The sequence below is a fragment of the Python bivittatus genome, unplaced genomic scaffold (assembly GCF_059951505.1).
Source record: "Python bivittatus isolate LINGU-HERP-01145 unplaced genomic scaffold, Pbiv_v1 ctg000400_np1212, whole genome shotgun sequence".
Taxonomy (NCBI): domain Eukaryota; kingdom Metazoa; phylum Chordata; class Lepidosauria; order Squamata; family Pythonidae; genus Python; species Python bivittatus.
In genome coordinates this window covers 9,784,200-9,796,923 of record NW_028277073.1, presented here as the reverse complement: position 1 = coordinate 9,796,923, position 12,724 = coordinate 9,784,200, and the positions used below count along the sequence as shown (strand labels likewise).

General features: G+C 34.8%; 1 protein-coding gene across 3 annotated transcripts in view; it reads left to right on the top strand.

Annotated features, from left to right (window-relative positions):
* Window positions 1-12,724, top strand: part of PRKG1 (protein kinase cGMP-dependent 1) — a 772,110-nt gene that overhangs the window by 599,034 nt on the left and 160,352 nt on the right. For all 3 annotated transcript variants that reach the window (XM_088144405.1, XM_088144404.1, XM_088144406.1), the window contains exons 6-7: window positions 4,852-4,929; window positions 8,704-8,798. In XM_088144405.1, the coding sequence (XP_088000531.1) occupies window positions 4,852-4,929; window positions 8,704-8,798 (173 nt within the window). The remainder of the gene's footprint in view (window positions 1-4,851; window positions 4,930-8,703; window positions 8,799-12,724) is intronic.

Genomic DNA, 12,724 nt, shown 5'->3' with positions numbered 1-12,724 from the left:
TGGAGTCATATATCAATGGTATATCAATTTTATTAAACATCTCTTTTAGGTTATAATGTAATGGAAATTTTAATCCTTTTAACCACATATTTTCCCACTGTTCCATCAGTATATTGTGTCCAAAGTTCTTAGCCCATTTTATTCTTTTGTTCTTCTTCTGTTTCCAATTTCAGTAAAACTTTATACATTTTAGCAATTACATGTTCATCATTTGCACATAGTTCAAATTCTGTCTTCTGCTGCTCAATTCCAAATGTCCTATTATCTACCTTAAATCTTTCTCTTAACTGTGTGTACAAAACCATTGAAAACTAAATCCTTCTGCAGCCAATTGCTCTTTTGATTTCATCTACTATTCTCTATGCTCCTGTTCTAACAACTCTCCATAAGTTAACAATTTCTCTTTACCTACTGTTTCTTTCATATAAAATGCATTTCTGGGCACATTCTGGGTTTATATCTGTTCCATATTCTCAATCTGGCGCTTGTAATATAATGATCCTAAAAATTTACATTAACTTTAACTTTATCATACCATAGAAAAACATGTCATCTGAAACTCAGACGTGCCCTTCTAATTCTAAAATTCTCTTATTTCTCAGCAAAACCCACTCTTTTATCCAGACTAAGCAGCAGGCTGCAACATACAATTTTAAATTAGGCATTCCCAATCCTCCCTGTTCCTTTGCATCTTGAAGTATTTCATATTTAACTCTTTTTTTTTCCCCCTTGTCATACAAACTTAGATACACCTTTCTGCTATTGTTTAAATGGTATGTCAGTTGTCATCATAGTTATTGTTTGAAACAAAAATATAATAGTGATACCCAAGTATTTCACTTTTTTCTCAATCTTAAAACCAGTTTTTTCCATCAATTATGTTTGTTTTCCCATTTTCATATTCTTTGTTAACATCTTAATCTTTTGTTTATTAACTTTAAAGCCAGCTAACACCCCAAAATCCTTTAGTTTTTCATTAATATTTATATTCCTTCCAGAGGATCTTCCAAAATTATCACCAGGTCATACCAAACATCTGTAATTTATATATTTTTCTTTTAATCTTCACTTCAGCAATCCTCTCATCTTATCTTATATCTCTGTTCAATACTTCCAAAGCTAAAATAAATAGCAAAGGTGACAAGGAGCATCCTTGTCTAGTCCCTTTCTGTACCTCACAGGGTTTTGTTAATTCTCCATTCACAATTATCTGTGACTTTTGTAAGGTATAAATCAATTTTACCTGTTTGATAACATTCCCACAAAAGTCCATATCTTCCAAAATTTTAAACAAAAAAGTCCATTTCAAATTGTCAAAGGCCTTTTCTGCATCAGGAAAAATCAAGGCTGCTTGCTTTTCATTAAGTATTTTTAAATATTCCAAAATAATCAATACATTTCTAATATTGTCCCTCAGCTGTCTTTTAGGTAAAAACCCACACTGATCTTCATGAATAAGTCCTATAAAACCATCTTTATTCTCTCAGCTAAAATCATCATAAATAACTTATAATCATTATTCAGTAATGATATCAGGCGATAATTTTTTGGTGAAGTCAAGTCTTGACCTTCTTTAGGTAATAATGCTATATTAGCCTCCATCCAACTATCTGGTATCTTTCCAGTTTGTAAAATAGAATTCATAATGTTTTGCAACGGTTGTAATAATTCAACTTCAAAATGTTTATAATAAAAGGCTGGTAAACCATCTGATCTAGGCACTTTCCTTATTTTTACCTTTTTTATAGCTTCACAAACTTCCCTTATTATAATGGGTCCATTCATTTCTGTGATCTTTGGTAAATCTTGTTTCTTTAAATATTCATTAACCTTTGCCAGGGAAATTTCTTTACCTTTTTATAATTTAGAGTAGTATTGATGAAATATTTTTTGCATCTTTATATTACACATAAAAGCTTTACTTGCATCCCAAACCATTCTTATGTCTGTACCTTTATTAAGATTATTATCAAAAAATTATGTTAACTTCTTTTTACAGTCTTCCATTACTGTTCCTTTCTGCAACAATGTTTCATTTAACCTCCATCACAAGGAACTGGCTTTACTTTTAAATGCTAAAGTCATTGGCATTATCTCTACTTTATAAACACTAGTAGCCAAATTCTTAGATATCCAAATCATATCAATTCTTGAAAAAGGTCTGTGTCTTTCAGAAGAATAACTGTATTCTTTTGCATCACCATTTTTGTGTCTCCATGCATCTACAAGCTCTAGATTGTCCATCATGTTATCTTAATGTCTTTCTTAGAGGTTCTGTCCTTTTGTGGACAAATTACTCCACTCCAATCTCACATTAAATACCAATTTTCATATGGTAAGTCCATTAGTTTGTCCATAAGTCCTTTATAAAAAAGTTACTTTATCCTCATTGGAAGCATAAATTCCCATTATCAAAGTCTTGGCCCCATGTAAAGTAGCTTCCACCCTCACATATCTACCATAATCATCAGTCAATACCAGTTCAATTGGGAGTTTATATATAAGACAACTCCATTTCTCTTTTTAACTCCTGCCGAAATAAATTCACCCAAATTTTTCAGATCAAATATTTTATATATTTTTTTCTAATATGCGTTTCTTGAAGACAAACTATACCTTGTTTCATTTTAAAAACATGAAATCATTTCTTCTTTTTTGAGGAGCATTTTCTCCATTTATATTCCATATTAGACATTTAAAATCCATATTTATGCTAAAAGTCAATACCTGTAGCGCCTAGCGTGGTGCTCTCCTCCTCTGTTTCTTGTTGTAGCTGGTTAGGCTCCAAAGTGCTGGGGCACTTTGTCACTTCCATTTGCATTTCCTTCAGTTTCCCTTTAAACTTTTCTAGAAATTATCTTGTTTTTTGGATTGAATTCAGTTTGAACCTCTGTTGTTTAAAAGTGAAGATCACTCCTTCCAATTTATCCCATTGAAATGGTATCTTTTTCTGTTTGAACTTGTCAGTCAAAAATAAGTACTCTTTTCATTTGTGCAGTATTCTAATCAGAATTTCTTTAAGTACAATCACATCTGCACTATTAATCTTCAGTCTGGTATTGAAATGCTGCTGGAAAACTTGACCTCTTTTCTTATTTCTGACAAAGTGCACAAGAATATTCCTTGGTACATTTCTTGGTTTTGCAAATTGCATATTTTGGCAAAAGTGCTTTTGGCATTACAGGTAGTCCCCAGTTTAAGAATGAATTCCGTTCCCAAGGCCTGTCCTTAAGTTGAATTTATATGAAAGTCAGAACAGTACGATTGTATAATACTGTATAAGTAGTATTGTGTAATTAACTCGAACCTTTGTGTATTTAACTTGAATTTTGCTATAGTAGGCTCCATTCTTAACTGTGCATCATCCTTACACTGGGCATTCTTAACCCGGGGCCACCTGTACTTGGAATTAATTAAATAAACAGACTAGACTTTCCTGGGAATGTTGGTTGTTTGACAACAAATGAAAAAGATAATTGGTGGAAGTTACAAAATAACGAAATAAGTGTAATATGAGATGGACTGTCATCTAAACTACAGAAAGCCTTAAGTGTATAGAGAAAACAAGAGAGGGGGAGAGGAAAAAGAGAGAGAGAAGCCTGCTTTTTACCTTCATCTTTGTAATTGACTTACTTTTACTTTCAAATTATAAATAAAAATATGGTGGCCACCAGAAAAGCTGCAAAGCAAGGTGAGGGATGTTGAGATTCGTTAGAGCAACTGACAGAAAAAAGAATTACTCCAGAAATAGTACAAAAAATGTTTGAAGAGATGGGAAAGCAGGTATCTAAATCTGTCAAAAGTTAGCTGGTTGTTTTTGAAAGAAGAAAGGAAGAAAGGTTTGTAAAGATTAAAGAGGAGATGAAAGAAGTTACCAAAAAAATTGAAGAATCTAAAGGGTATCTTACAGGAGAAGTTAAACAAATTAATGACAAAGTGGAAATTTTAGAAAGTAAAAGAGAAATAATAAACAGAGAGATGGAAAAGAACTTAGACAATTTGGCGTTATTGAAACTGAGAGAAAAAGAAGAGCAGTTCCAGAGCATCCTGGAGAAGACACTAGAGAAAAGGTTGCTCAGTGTCTAACAGATTTTTTGGAATGAGATGAAGCTGACATGGAGACAGAAATTGACAAAGTCAACTTTAGGATTATGTGGGTAGTTTGATAGCTGCATTTGGAGCAACTCATGAAACCATTGACCTCTTTCCTCTTTCCAGTGCCAATTGTAATTCACTGTAATGGTATGTGGGTATGACCTTGGGAGACTGGGCAAAGAGACGCAGCCAAGGGAACAGTCAGATAAAAGGCAGCTGAGCCCGCAGCAGGAATGTGGGAGGGGCAAGAGGCTCAGAAAAGACCCTCCCTAGTTTTGGGGCTGTAAAGGAGACGGGGGAAAGACATACTTTCAGACTTGCAAGTTTTTGTTAATGTAGCTTTACAATAAAGTAGATAAAATAAACATCTGGTCATGTTTCCTGTCTGGTCTACCTGGTAAGGCAGACATCAATCTTGCAAGTCTGAAAGTTGGCTATGTGTCTTTGACCCATCTTCCAAGGACCTTCTCACATACCACTGCCTTTACCAGTAAATAAGTAAGTAAGTACTCCCCAGATAATACGAGAATCTTTTCAACATAGCTACAGAATATGAAATATAAACTGGTGAAAGGTGGTTGTAGTCAAGGTGGAAAAAATGTCTTTTTAGGAGCATTCTCCAGGATGAAGTTAGAACTGACATTTATATGGGTTTATTAAGGTTTGTGACATGCCTGCCTTTATTTTGTTCATAAAACAATGAAGTAACAGCCTAGGTGACACTTTCCGATCTGATTCCTTTTGTTTTTGCATTAGACGCACTATGAAAATGGAGAGTACATAATCAGGCAAGGTGCTCGAGGAGACACTTTCTTCATAATCAGCAAAGGAAAGGTAAGCTTTTCTGACATGGTTTAAAGAAAATGTCTTATGGGGGTGAGACACTGGCCATTGCTTTTTCCTATACAACCCCAAGGGGATATACTCCTTCATATTTTGTTCAATGTTGTGACTTTGTGTTTGCATGAAGATTGGGTTTCCCAAATTGTTTGTTTGTTTAAGCCTATCCCCTGCTAGACAGGAATGGTTATGTAGCTGTCAAAGTGTATTTGCACGTTACATTTTCCCATCCATTATTCTCCAAATGCTTCCTAACCTGTATAAAAACATAAGCACCTATGATCTAGCATCTACCCAAAAATATGTCCAGGAAATCTATGTATTTAACTGGTCCTCATTTATCAGCTTTGATCTGTAAACTATTCAGGACATATTGCAAATTACTTTTGAAAATCAGTGGTTTTTTTTAAGCGAGATACGTATGTAAATGCTGAATCTCGGTCAGTAAAAATGCTGCAAGTTAAAGATGCTGTTGAAATTCTCTGAGTTCATCCTTGTACTTCAGCTCCATAGTTAAGTGTAAAATCAAATTAAGAGAAGATGACAGATTTGCCCCACTAATCTGAAACTATAAAGCAACCTTTCCACCTAGTTGCCTGCTTCTGTCTTAATTTCCATTCACCAAGAGGTGTGGTAGGAATAATATTGGTGACAACAACAGTACGAAGACTTACAAAAGCCCTTGGAAAAATGGCAACTTTTAAAGGGTACAGGTGTTTTGCATTCTAGCATTAAAAGCTTATCATAGGAGACAGATCTGATATCCGTCCATACTATAATCTTGTCCACATTGGTCCTGTTCAGCCATTCTGCTTATAAGAATAACTTGAACGGTCAAATGGGTTTTGGATTGGCCTGTCATATCTAATCTGGGTGACCACTAGATGTGAATAGTATATACTTGCCAATCAGTGGCACAGCCATGGGCATACTAATGGTCCACAATATGCCAACATCTTCATGGCTGATTTAGAACAATACTTTGCCAGCTCTTATCCCTGGAAACACCTCCTTTTCCTGAGAGTCATTGATGACAATTTAATCATCTGGACCCATGGAAAAGAATAATCAAATTCCATCAAGACTTCAGTAACTTCCACTCCACCATCATCCTTAGCCTTGACTTATCTACAGAACAAATCCACTGTCTAGATGTCATGGTAAAGCTACGCGATGGACATATAAATGCCACATTATATAGGAGACCCACCAATCACCATGCATACCTACATTCTTCTAGCTTCCACCCAGAACACAAGACCAAATCTGTCATCCATATCCAAGCCTATTCTACAGATACATTTGTTACGACCCACTTGACAGAGACCCTCAAATGATAGAGTTAAACCAGTCATTCACGAGACTGAACCAAGATCAAAAGACAAACTAATAGAACCAGATCGATTCCCAGAAAGAACTTATTAAAAGACAGAACAGCAGAATACTGCTGGTTGTCACCTACAGTTCACAGCTCAGACACATTATTAATAACCTACAAACCATGCTGGACTGCGGCACTGCATTTTCTCAGTGGCAGGTCCATATTTGCAGACAGACAACCACCCAACAGATTATCACAAGTAACAAACAACAGAACAGGGATGCGAGTATGGGAATTAAACTGCAACAAACCCAGATGTCTACTCTGCCCCCACATGTATGCCAACAGACCATCACAGGCCACAATATGTATACACAAAAGGTTAGAGGTGCCTTCACATGCTCTTCCACTACTGTGATATCTTCCAACAATGCCCTTCTGGGTCCTATGGAGGAAAAAACAGGACAAACTTTGTACAAAAGAATTAATGAACACAAGTCTATCAGGAATAAAAACAAGGATAATGTAATATCAGGGTTCTTCAGTCTCCCAGAACATGCTATTGCAGATCTCAATGTGACCATTTTGGAAAAAATAGACGTTAACACCATGATTGAGTAGGAGATTGCTGAACTCATATCAAAAGGTTTTAGGCTATGTGAAAAGTTCTCAACCAACACAATGATTTTTAACACATTACAATTGTTAATTGATAAGGTACTTGTAATCTATCTTCCCCTCCTCATCCCAATTTAAATCCCAATTTAAATCAGTTTAGCCCCTCCATGCATGTGATGAAGTGAGCTGTAGCTCACAGAAGCAGATGCCTTTTCATAACATTTGTTAGTTGGAAATGATACAACCAGGCTTCTGAAGTTTCCTTAATCTTTTTGCTACCACCTAGTGTTCACTTGACCCAGATAAGGCAGCCCAAATTTGGGTCTGATGCCTGACGGATGGAGAGTGTTGGGGGTTGAGTAGATAAATAGGAGAGAAAATAAACCAAGTGACTTTCAGGCTTTTTTTTTTTTTTTTGAGAGAGAGGCTGGGAGATAGCTAAGTATTTCTGAGTCAGTCTGATAGAGGCTGAAGAGATTTTACCCATTACTAGGCAGAACAAAAGTTATTATACAAATATCTTGCAGTTAATGCAAACATGTTGGCTATGTGCTGGATATGGCCATGCTGCTTGGAGGAGTACAACATCTACTCAGATAAGAATAGTTGGATTTTACATGATTTTTATGTAGTTGTAAACATTTTACATTGGCATTGAGCTGCTGACTGATAAACAATGACTTATCTTAAGCAATCTACATTTTACAAGAGGAGCACAAGCTTCCCATCTATATTTACTATTTTTTTTCTTAATTTTTTTTTTCTTCCTAGTGTTTTTCCCACATGTGCAGGGTCCACTTTTTTTGGGATCAACCAGTGTTGATCTGTTGGTTGAAGATAACTTAATGTTACACAACATCATAGTATTCTTTCAGATGAGTAGGATAATTCATAATTCATATGAATTATGATATCCTGTATTGTATGCTAAGTATTTCTATTATGAAGAAGAAGAAATTCCATCCAGCTTTATTAAACTATAGAGGATGCCAGCAAAGTTCTTCTTAAGATAGGTTCTTCTCAGGGAAAATGTTATGGGCTTGTAGAGTCCTGCTTTAAAATACCTCAAACTTTAATTTAAAATCTCAATGGGCATAGAATTGCTGACTTCTCTGGCAGGCAGATATTTTATACTGTTATACTTTGTCAGTCAGGGATCATGTAAGGTTGCAACAACCAATTTTATTTGGCTACAAGGATGTGCAGAAACCTTCTAAAACTGCCCTTGTGGAACTGAAATTAAGACTAATTTTAGGAAGTTCAGCAGACAGGCTTTGTGAAGATTTCTCCCATCCTCAAAGTTGACCTTTCCTACACATTTTAGGGAACAGAATGGAGCTGATTACATTTTAGAAATAAATAAAGAGCTATCAAAATAAGGACAAGTTTTCTAAGCTCTCAGATCCATTCAGAATAAATTTCTGATTTCTATGGAGTTGGTAAGATCAAAAGAACTCAGGTAGTTTCCCAGGTAATCCAAGTTAATTATATGCAAGTAGTCTTGCATTAATGACCCTGGATCATGTTTTACATCAAAAGACCTTTTAGTATTTTCAATAAGTATTCCAAATATTTAACACTTACACTTCAAAAATAATTATTTAAATATGTTTTTCCCTACATGTTCTAAATGCTTTTCTAATATATCTCAGTGATAGTTCCAGAAGCTATGCTCCAGTATAATTTATTAGACCTGTGTTCCAGATGGCATCTGAGATAGAAGATATTTATTTGTTCTTACTACTACCAATATTCTATATGCTTGAGAGAAAGAGTGAGAGATACACACACACTGACTTCCTTCCTTATTTTACATTACCCACTAACAGGTAAATGTCACTCGTGAAGACTCACCTGGGGAAGATCCTATATTTCTCCGTACCCTAGGAAAAGGAGATTGGTTTGGAGAAAAAGCACTCCAAGGGTAAGTATTAATGCACAATTTAGATTTGCTCTAAGTGATACGTAAGGTATGTATTTTGAGAAGTTGAAAAAAAATATTTAGTAGCCTCAATACCACATTATTATAAAGTTACATTGAGATTGGAAGGTAGAGGTAAAGAAATGGATTGGTCTGGTACAAATTCACTAATTCAAAGAGAAAACTGATTTCTTATTATGTTTAAGTCCTTAAAACCACACATGCACAGGTTTATTAAGAGCTAAATGCTGTATCATGCACTCATATTCTCCATTGTTTTCATTTTCTGTTTTATTTTCTCCTGGCTGACCTCAGTTAGATCTGCTATTTAGATGGGAAATCGTTACAAAAGGGCTGTGGAGTAGACTGGGCTGTGGACTAGACCTGGAAATAAACATGCACACATCACACACACTCACACCAGAAGAAAAGAGTGGCAAAGCACTTCTGTATTGTTATCAAGAAAACAACATGGCTACGTCCATGTAATCACCAGAAGTCAAGCTTGAGTCAAGGGAAACATTACAATTTTAGGAAAACTGTAACTACTGTTGACGGTAACTAGTTGAGAATAGCAATTCTCAACTTTTGGGAATCACTTAAGAAGCATCAGATGTAATATATTTATGAATGTTAGATCAGTTCACACTAGAATTAATGATTCTTCATACATCCCTATTTAAAGGTTATGCATTAATATCAACCACACTGAATATTTTATTGTACCACTCCATTAATGTATTCTAGGAAATATTTAAAATATATTCTCATAAAATATTTTACTACACAACCTGTATATTTCAGGGCTTCTACTAAATATGCATCCTTTAGAAAACTGTTCTTAATTAACTTAAGATGTTGCGATATCTTATGAGAATAGACAAAACATTTTTTTCTATCAGAAGACTGCTAAGTAGTTTGATATTACTTTTTCCATAGTGCCCATTCCTATTCTAATTTTTTAATTCAACTTTTCAATCATAGTTCTTCTATGTTTACTTAAAATAAATTCATTTGCAAGTGTACATAAAATGTATATATTATAATACTTGATTCCAAAATAATTCATGTTCCAGAACTCAGGTGAAACTGGGATTTTTTTTCCTCAACACTCAAATGAAAATATATTGCTGAGCTCCCACAGAGCTCAGGTTGGAAGCAAAATTTGTTATGCTTGAACAAATGACTTGATTTTAACAATAGTGGTTAAATTGCTAAGATATATCAATATGTCAGTGAGATATTCTGGTGAGTAGTGTTTCTGGATAAGCAGCTGGTATATTATTTTCACAAATTAGACCATTTTTCCACCTGAATGTAAGGATGTAAGTTTCAAAGAATGGTATTTTAGCTGTTGATGTGTCCATTCATTCTTATACTGAACAAGTCCTCCAACTTCTGTTGTGAATCTTTACATTGTTGATCAGAAGATAGTGATTTACAAAACTATAAAAATGAGAATTCTGATGTGGGAATTTATTCATGACATGAAGGTTGTGGCAGGGTAGAACCTTCTACAGTGTACAAGTTATATGAAGAGGCTTGAGCCATGTGAGATTATCATCCTATAAATTTTCCTTGTATCACTGCTAATCTAGTTTGGAAGAGAAGCACAGCATATAGCCTTAGTTTCCTCATTCCATGACCATCATAATTTTATCTACCAAAATTCAATTTACATTAATACAGTATATAAGTTTCGCATCTGTATCACTAACTGAATGAGGAATGTTGTATGCATGGAGCTCTGTGTACAAAGCAGATGTTTTCTTCCACTGGAGATGCAAATAGATATGAAAATAAAATATGGCAGTACCAAGATGAATAAATAATCATGGTACTTGGGTGTGTGTCTAGCATCCTGTTATATTTCCTGTCCTTGAGGAAGTACACTATGTATTCCATAGGCAGTACAATTTGTAGGCATGAACCATCTAAAAGTATGCATTTTAAACCCCTTCTAATGTCAACATAATATTGTGAGTGAAATGAATGGAACTAAGTGTTCAATTTTGGCTAGAATGTGCTCACAATTATAATTTACTTCTAAAATCATACAATACTTTTGCAAATAACCTGTCATCTACAAACATGAAGTTGTTAGAATGATCCAAATACACCCTTATTTGTTTGTTGTTGTTGTTTGTCAGGTTTATACACCTTCAAATCCATAATGATTACCACCAATTCACAGCAATAAAAAGAACCATATAGAAACAAGTATAAGAAGCAAAAACAATATCAAAATATTCCCCAAATTATTAATAAAATAGAGTAAAATAGGGACAAAGTAACAGTAATAGGCGCCTAGTTAGCTAACAGCAACACTATCCCTTAAATGTTCTACAAAGGTTTCAGTATTAAAAGCCTTTCAGAAAACCATCAAGAAGGGTCCCAATCTGATGTCGGGGGGGGCTATTCCACAGGTGGGGACCATCATGGGAAACCCTTACCTCTGCGACTATACACCCTCACATACACCTGGGGTGTGAAGTATCATCAGTTTGGATAAGTGCACATGATGGATCCATTCTGTGTGGAAGAGGTAGCCCTTGAGAAACCTGGGAGCCAAGCCATGTGGAGCTTTAGAGGCTGAAATTTGAAGTGTACCTGGTAACCTCTTGGAAACCAGTGTACCATAAATACATGATTATGGCAAGTCTAATCCACCAGCATATGGACTGCTGCACTGTACTAATTTTGTATTTTCTGAGTTGTCATCAAAGGAAGCACCATATAAAGCTCATTGCAATAGTGTAGTTTAGTGGTGCTGTGGTTATGAGTTTCTGTTGTCAGTTGTGGTGCAACCTGCAGTGGGAGGCCCTGACAACAGGAGCGTATGCCCTGATCACCAATGTTTTTGTGATTTTATGAAATAGGCATTTGAACAGTTTTATGTGAACATACTTTAAGTTGTTAACAACATGCCACAATCTTAACAAGACTGAAATATGTTACTAATATAAAATAAAACTTGCTATGTAGAAATTTCATTCATGTTGAAACTTCAACATATAGTCATCCTGCTAACATTTAGTTGGAAAACAATGCTGCATTTTCCATAATATGCTAATTTTCTATTATTCTATTATGAATTGTTGGGATACTAAGTTAATTAGATTGGTTCAGCTTTAGGAACTGTAGCTATGACATGGGTGGCCTTGCAACATTTTTAATAATAATAAATAAGTAATAATATATATTTCCTTTATGAAATCAAGTGGGTCCTCAGCCTTGTGAAGTAGGATGGTCTAAATGATTGCTGTAAATCATCCGGTGACCTCCATGATCATAAGGAGATTAGGACCTCAAATTCCCTAGTCCCAATCTGATACCAGTGACAAATAATATGTTGGTTTCCAAGCATCAATCTCCAGTGTAAGAAACAAATATTTTTCTTTTAGCATGAGAATAATTGGATCGTGTGAAGTTTTCCCATGATGGCTTGATTCTATCTCTTATAGTTACAGAGAGAAGTGCATAAGAACCCAACATCTCACATAAGCCAATTTTTCACATAAATTGTGTACTTTTGTAGGAGGCAATGTTCTTCCAAGGAACATCTTCCTTTGAAGATGCCATTTTGATAACAAATTTTTAATTAAATACTTTATTTTAAATACACATATGCGCATAGGCAAATACATTACAGCAGAGTGAAACAGCTTGATAGCTGTATCTACTCTCTAACATGTGGACAGGCATATTATTTATAAAAATTATAGCAGAGAAATATTTAAAGATGGAGATTGGGGAAATGATAATTTTGATTATGATTCTAAAATGCATAAAAAGCCTTAAGCTAATCAAGAACATAAGAACACTGTTAAATAAAATAGGTACAGTGGAACTTAAATTGAGGATCAGTTATTATTAAATTACTGCAGAACCACATGCAATTCAGGGGGTAAAAAGTATCTAAATGGTAA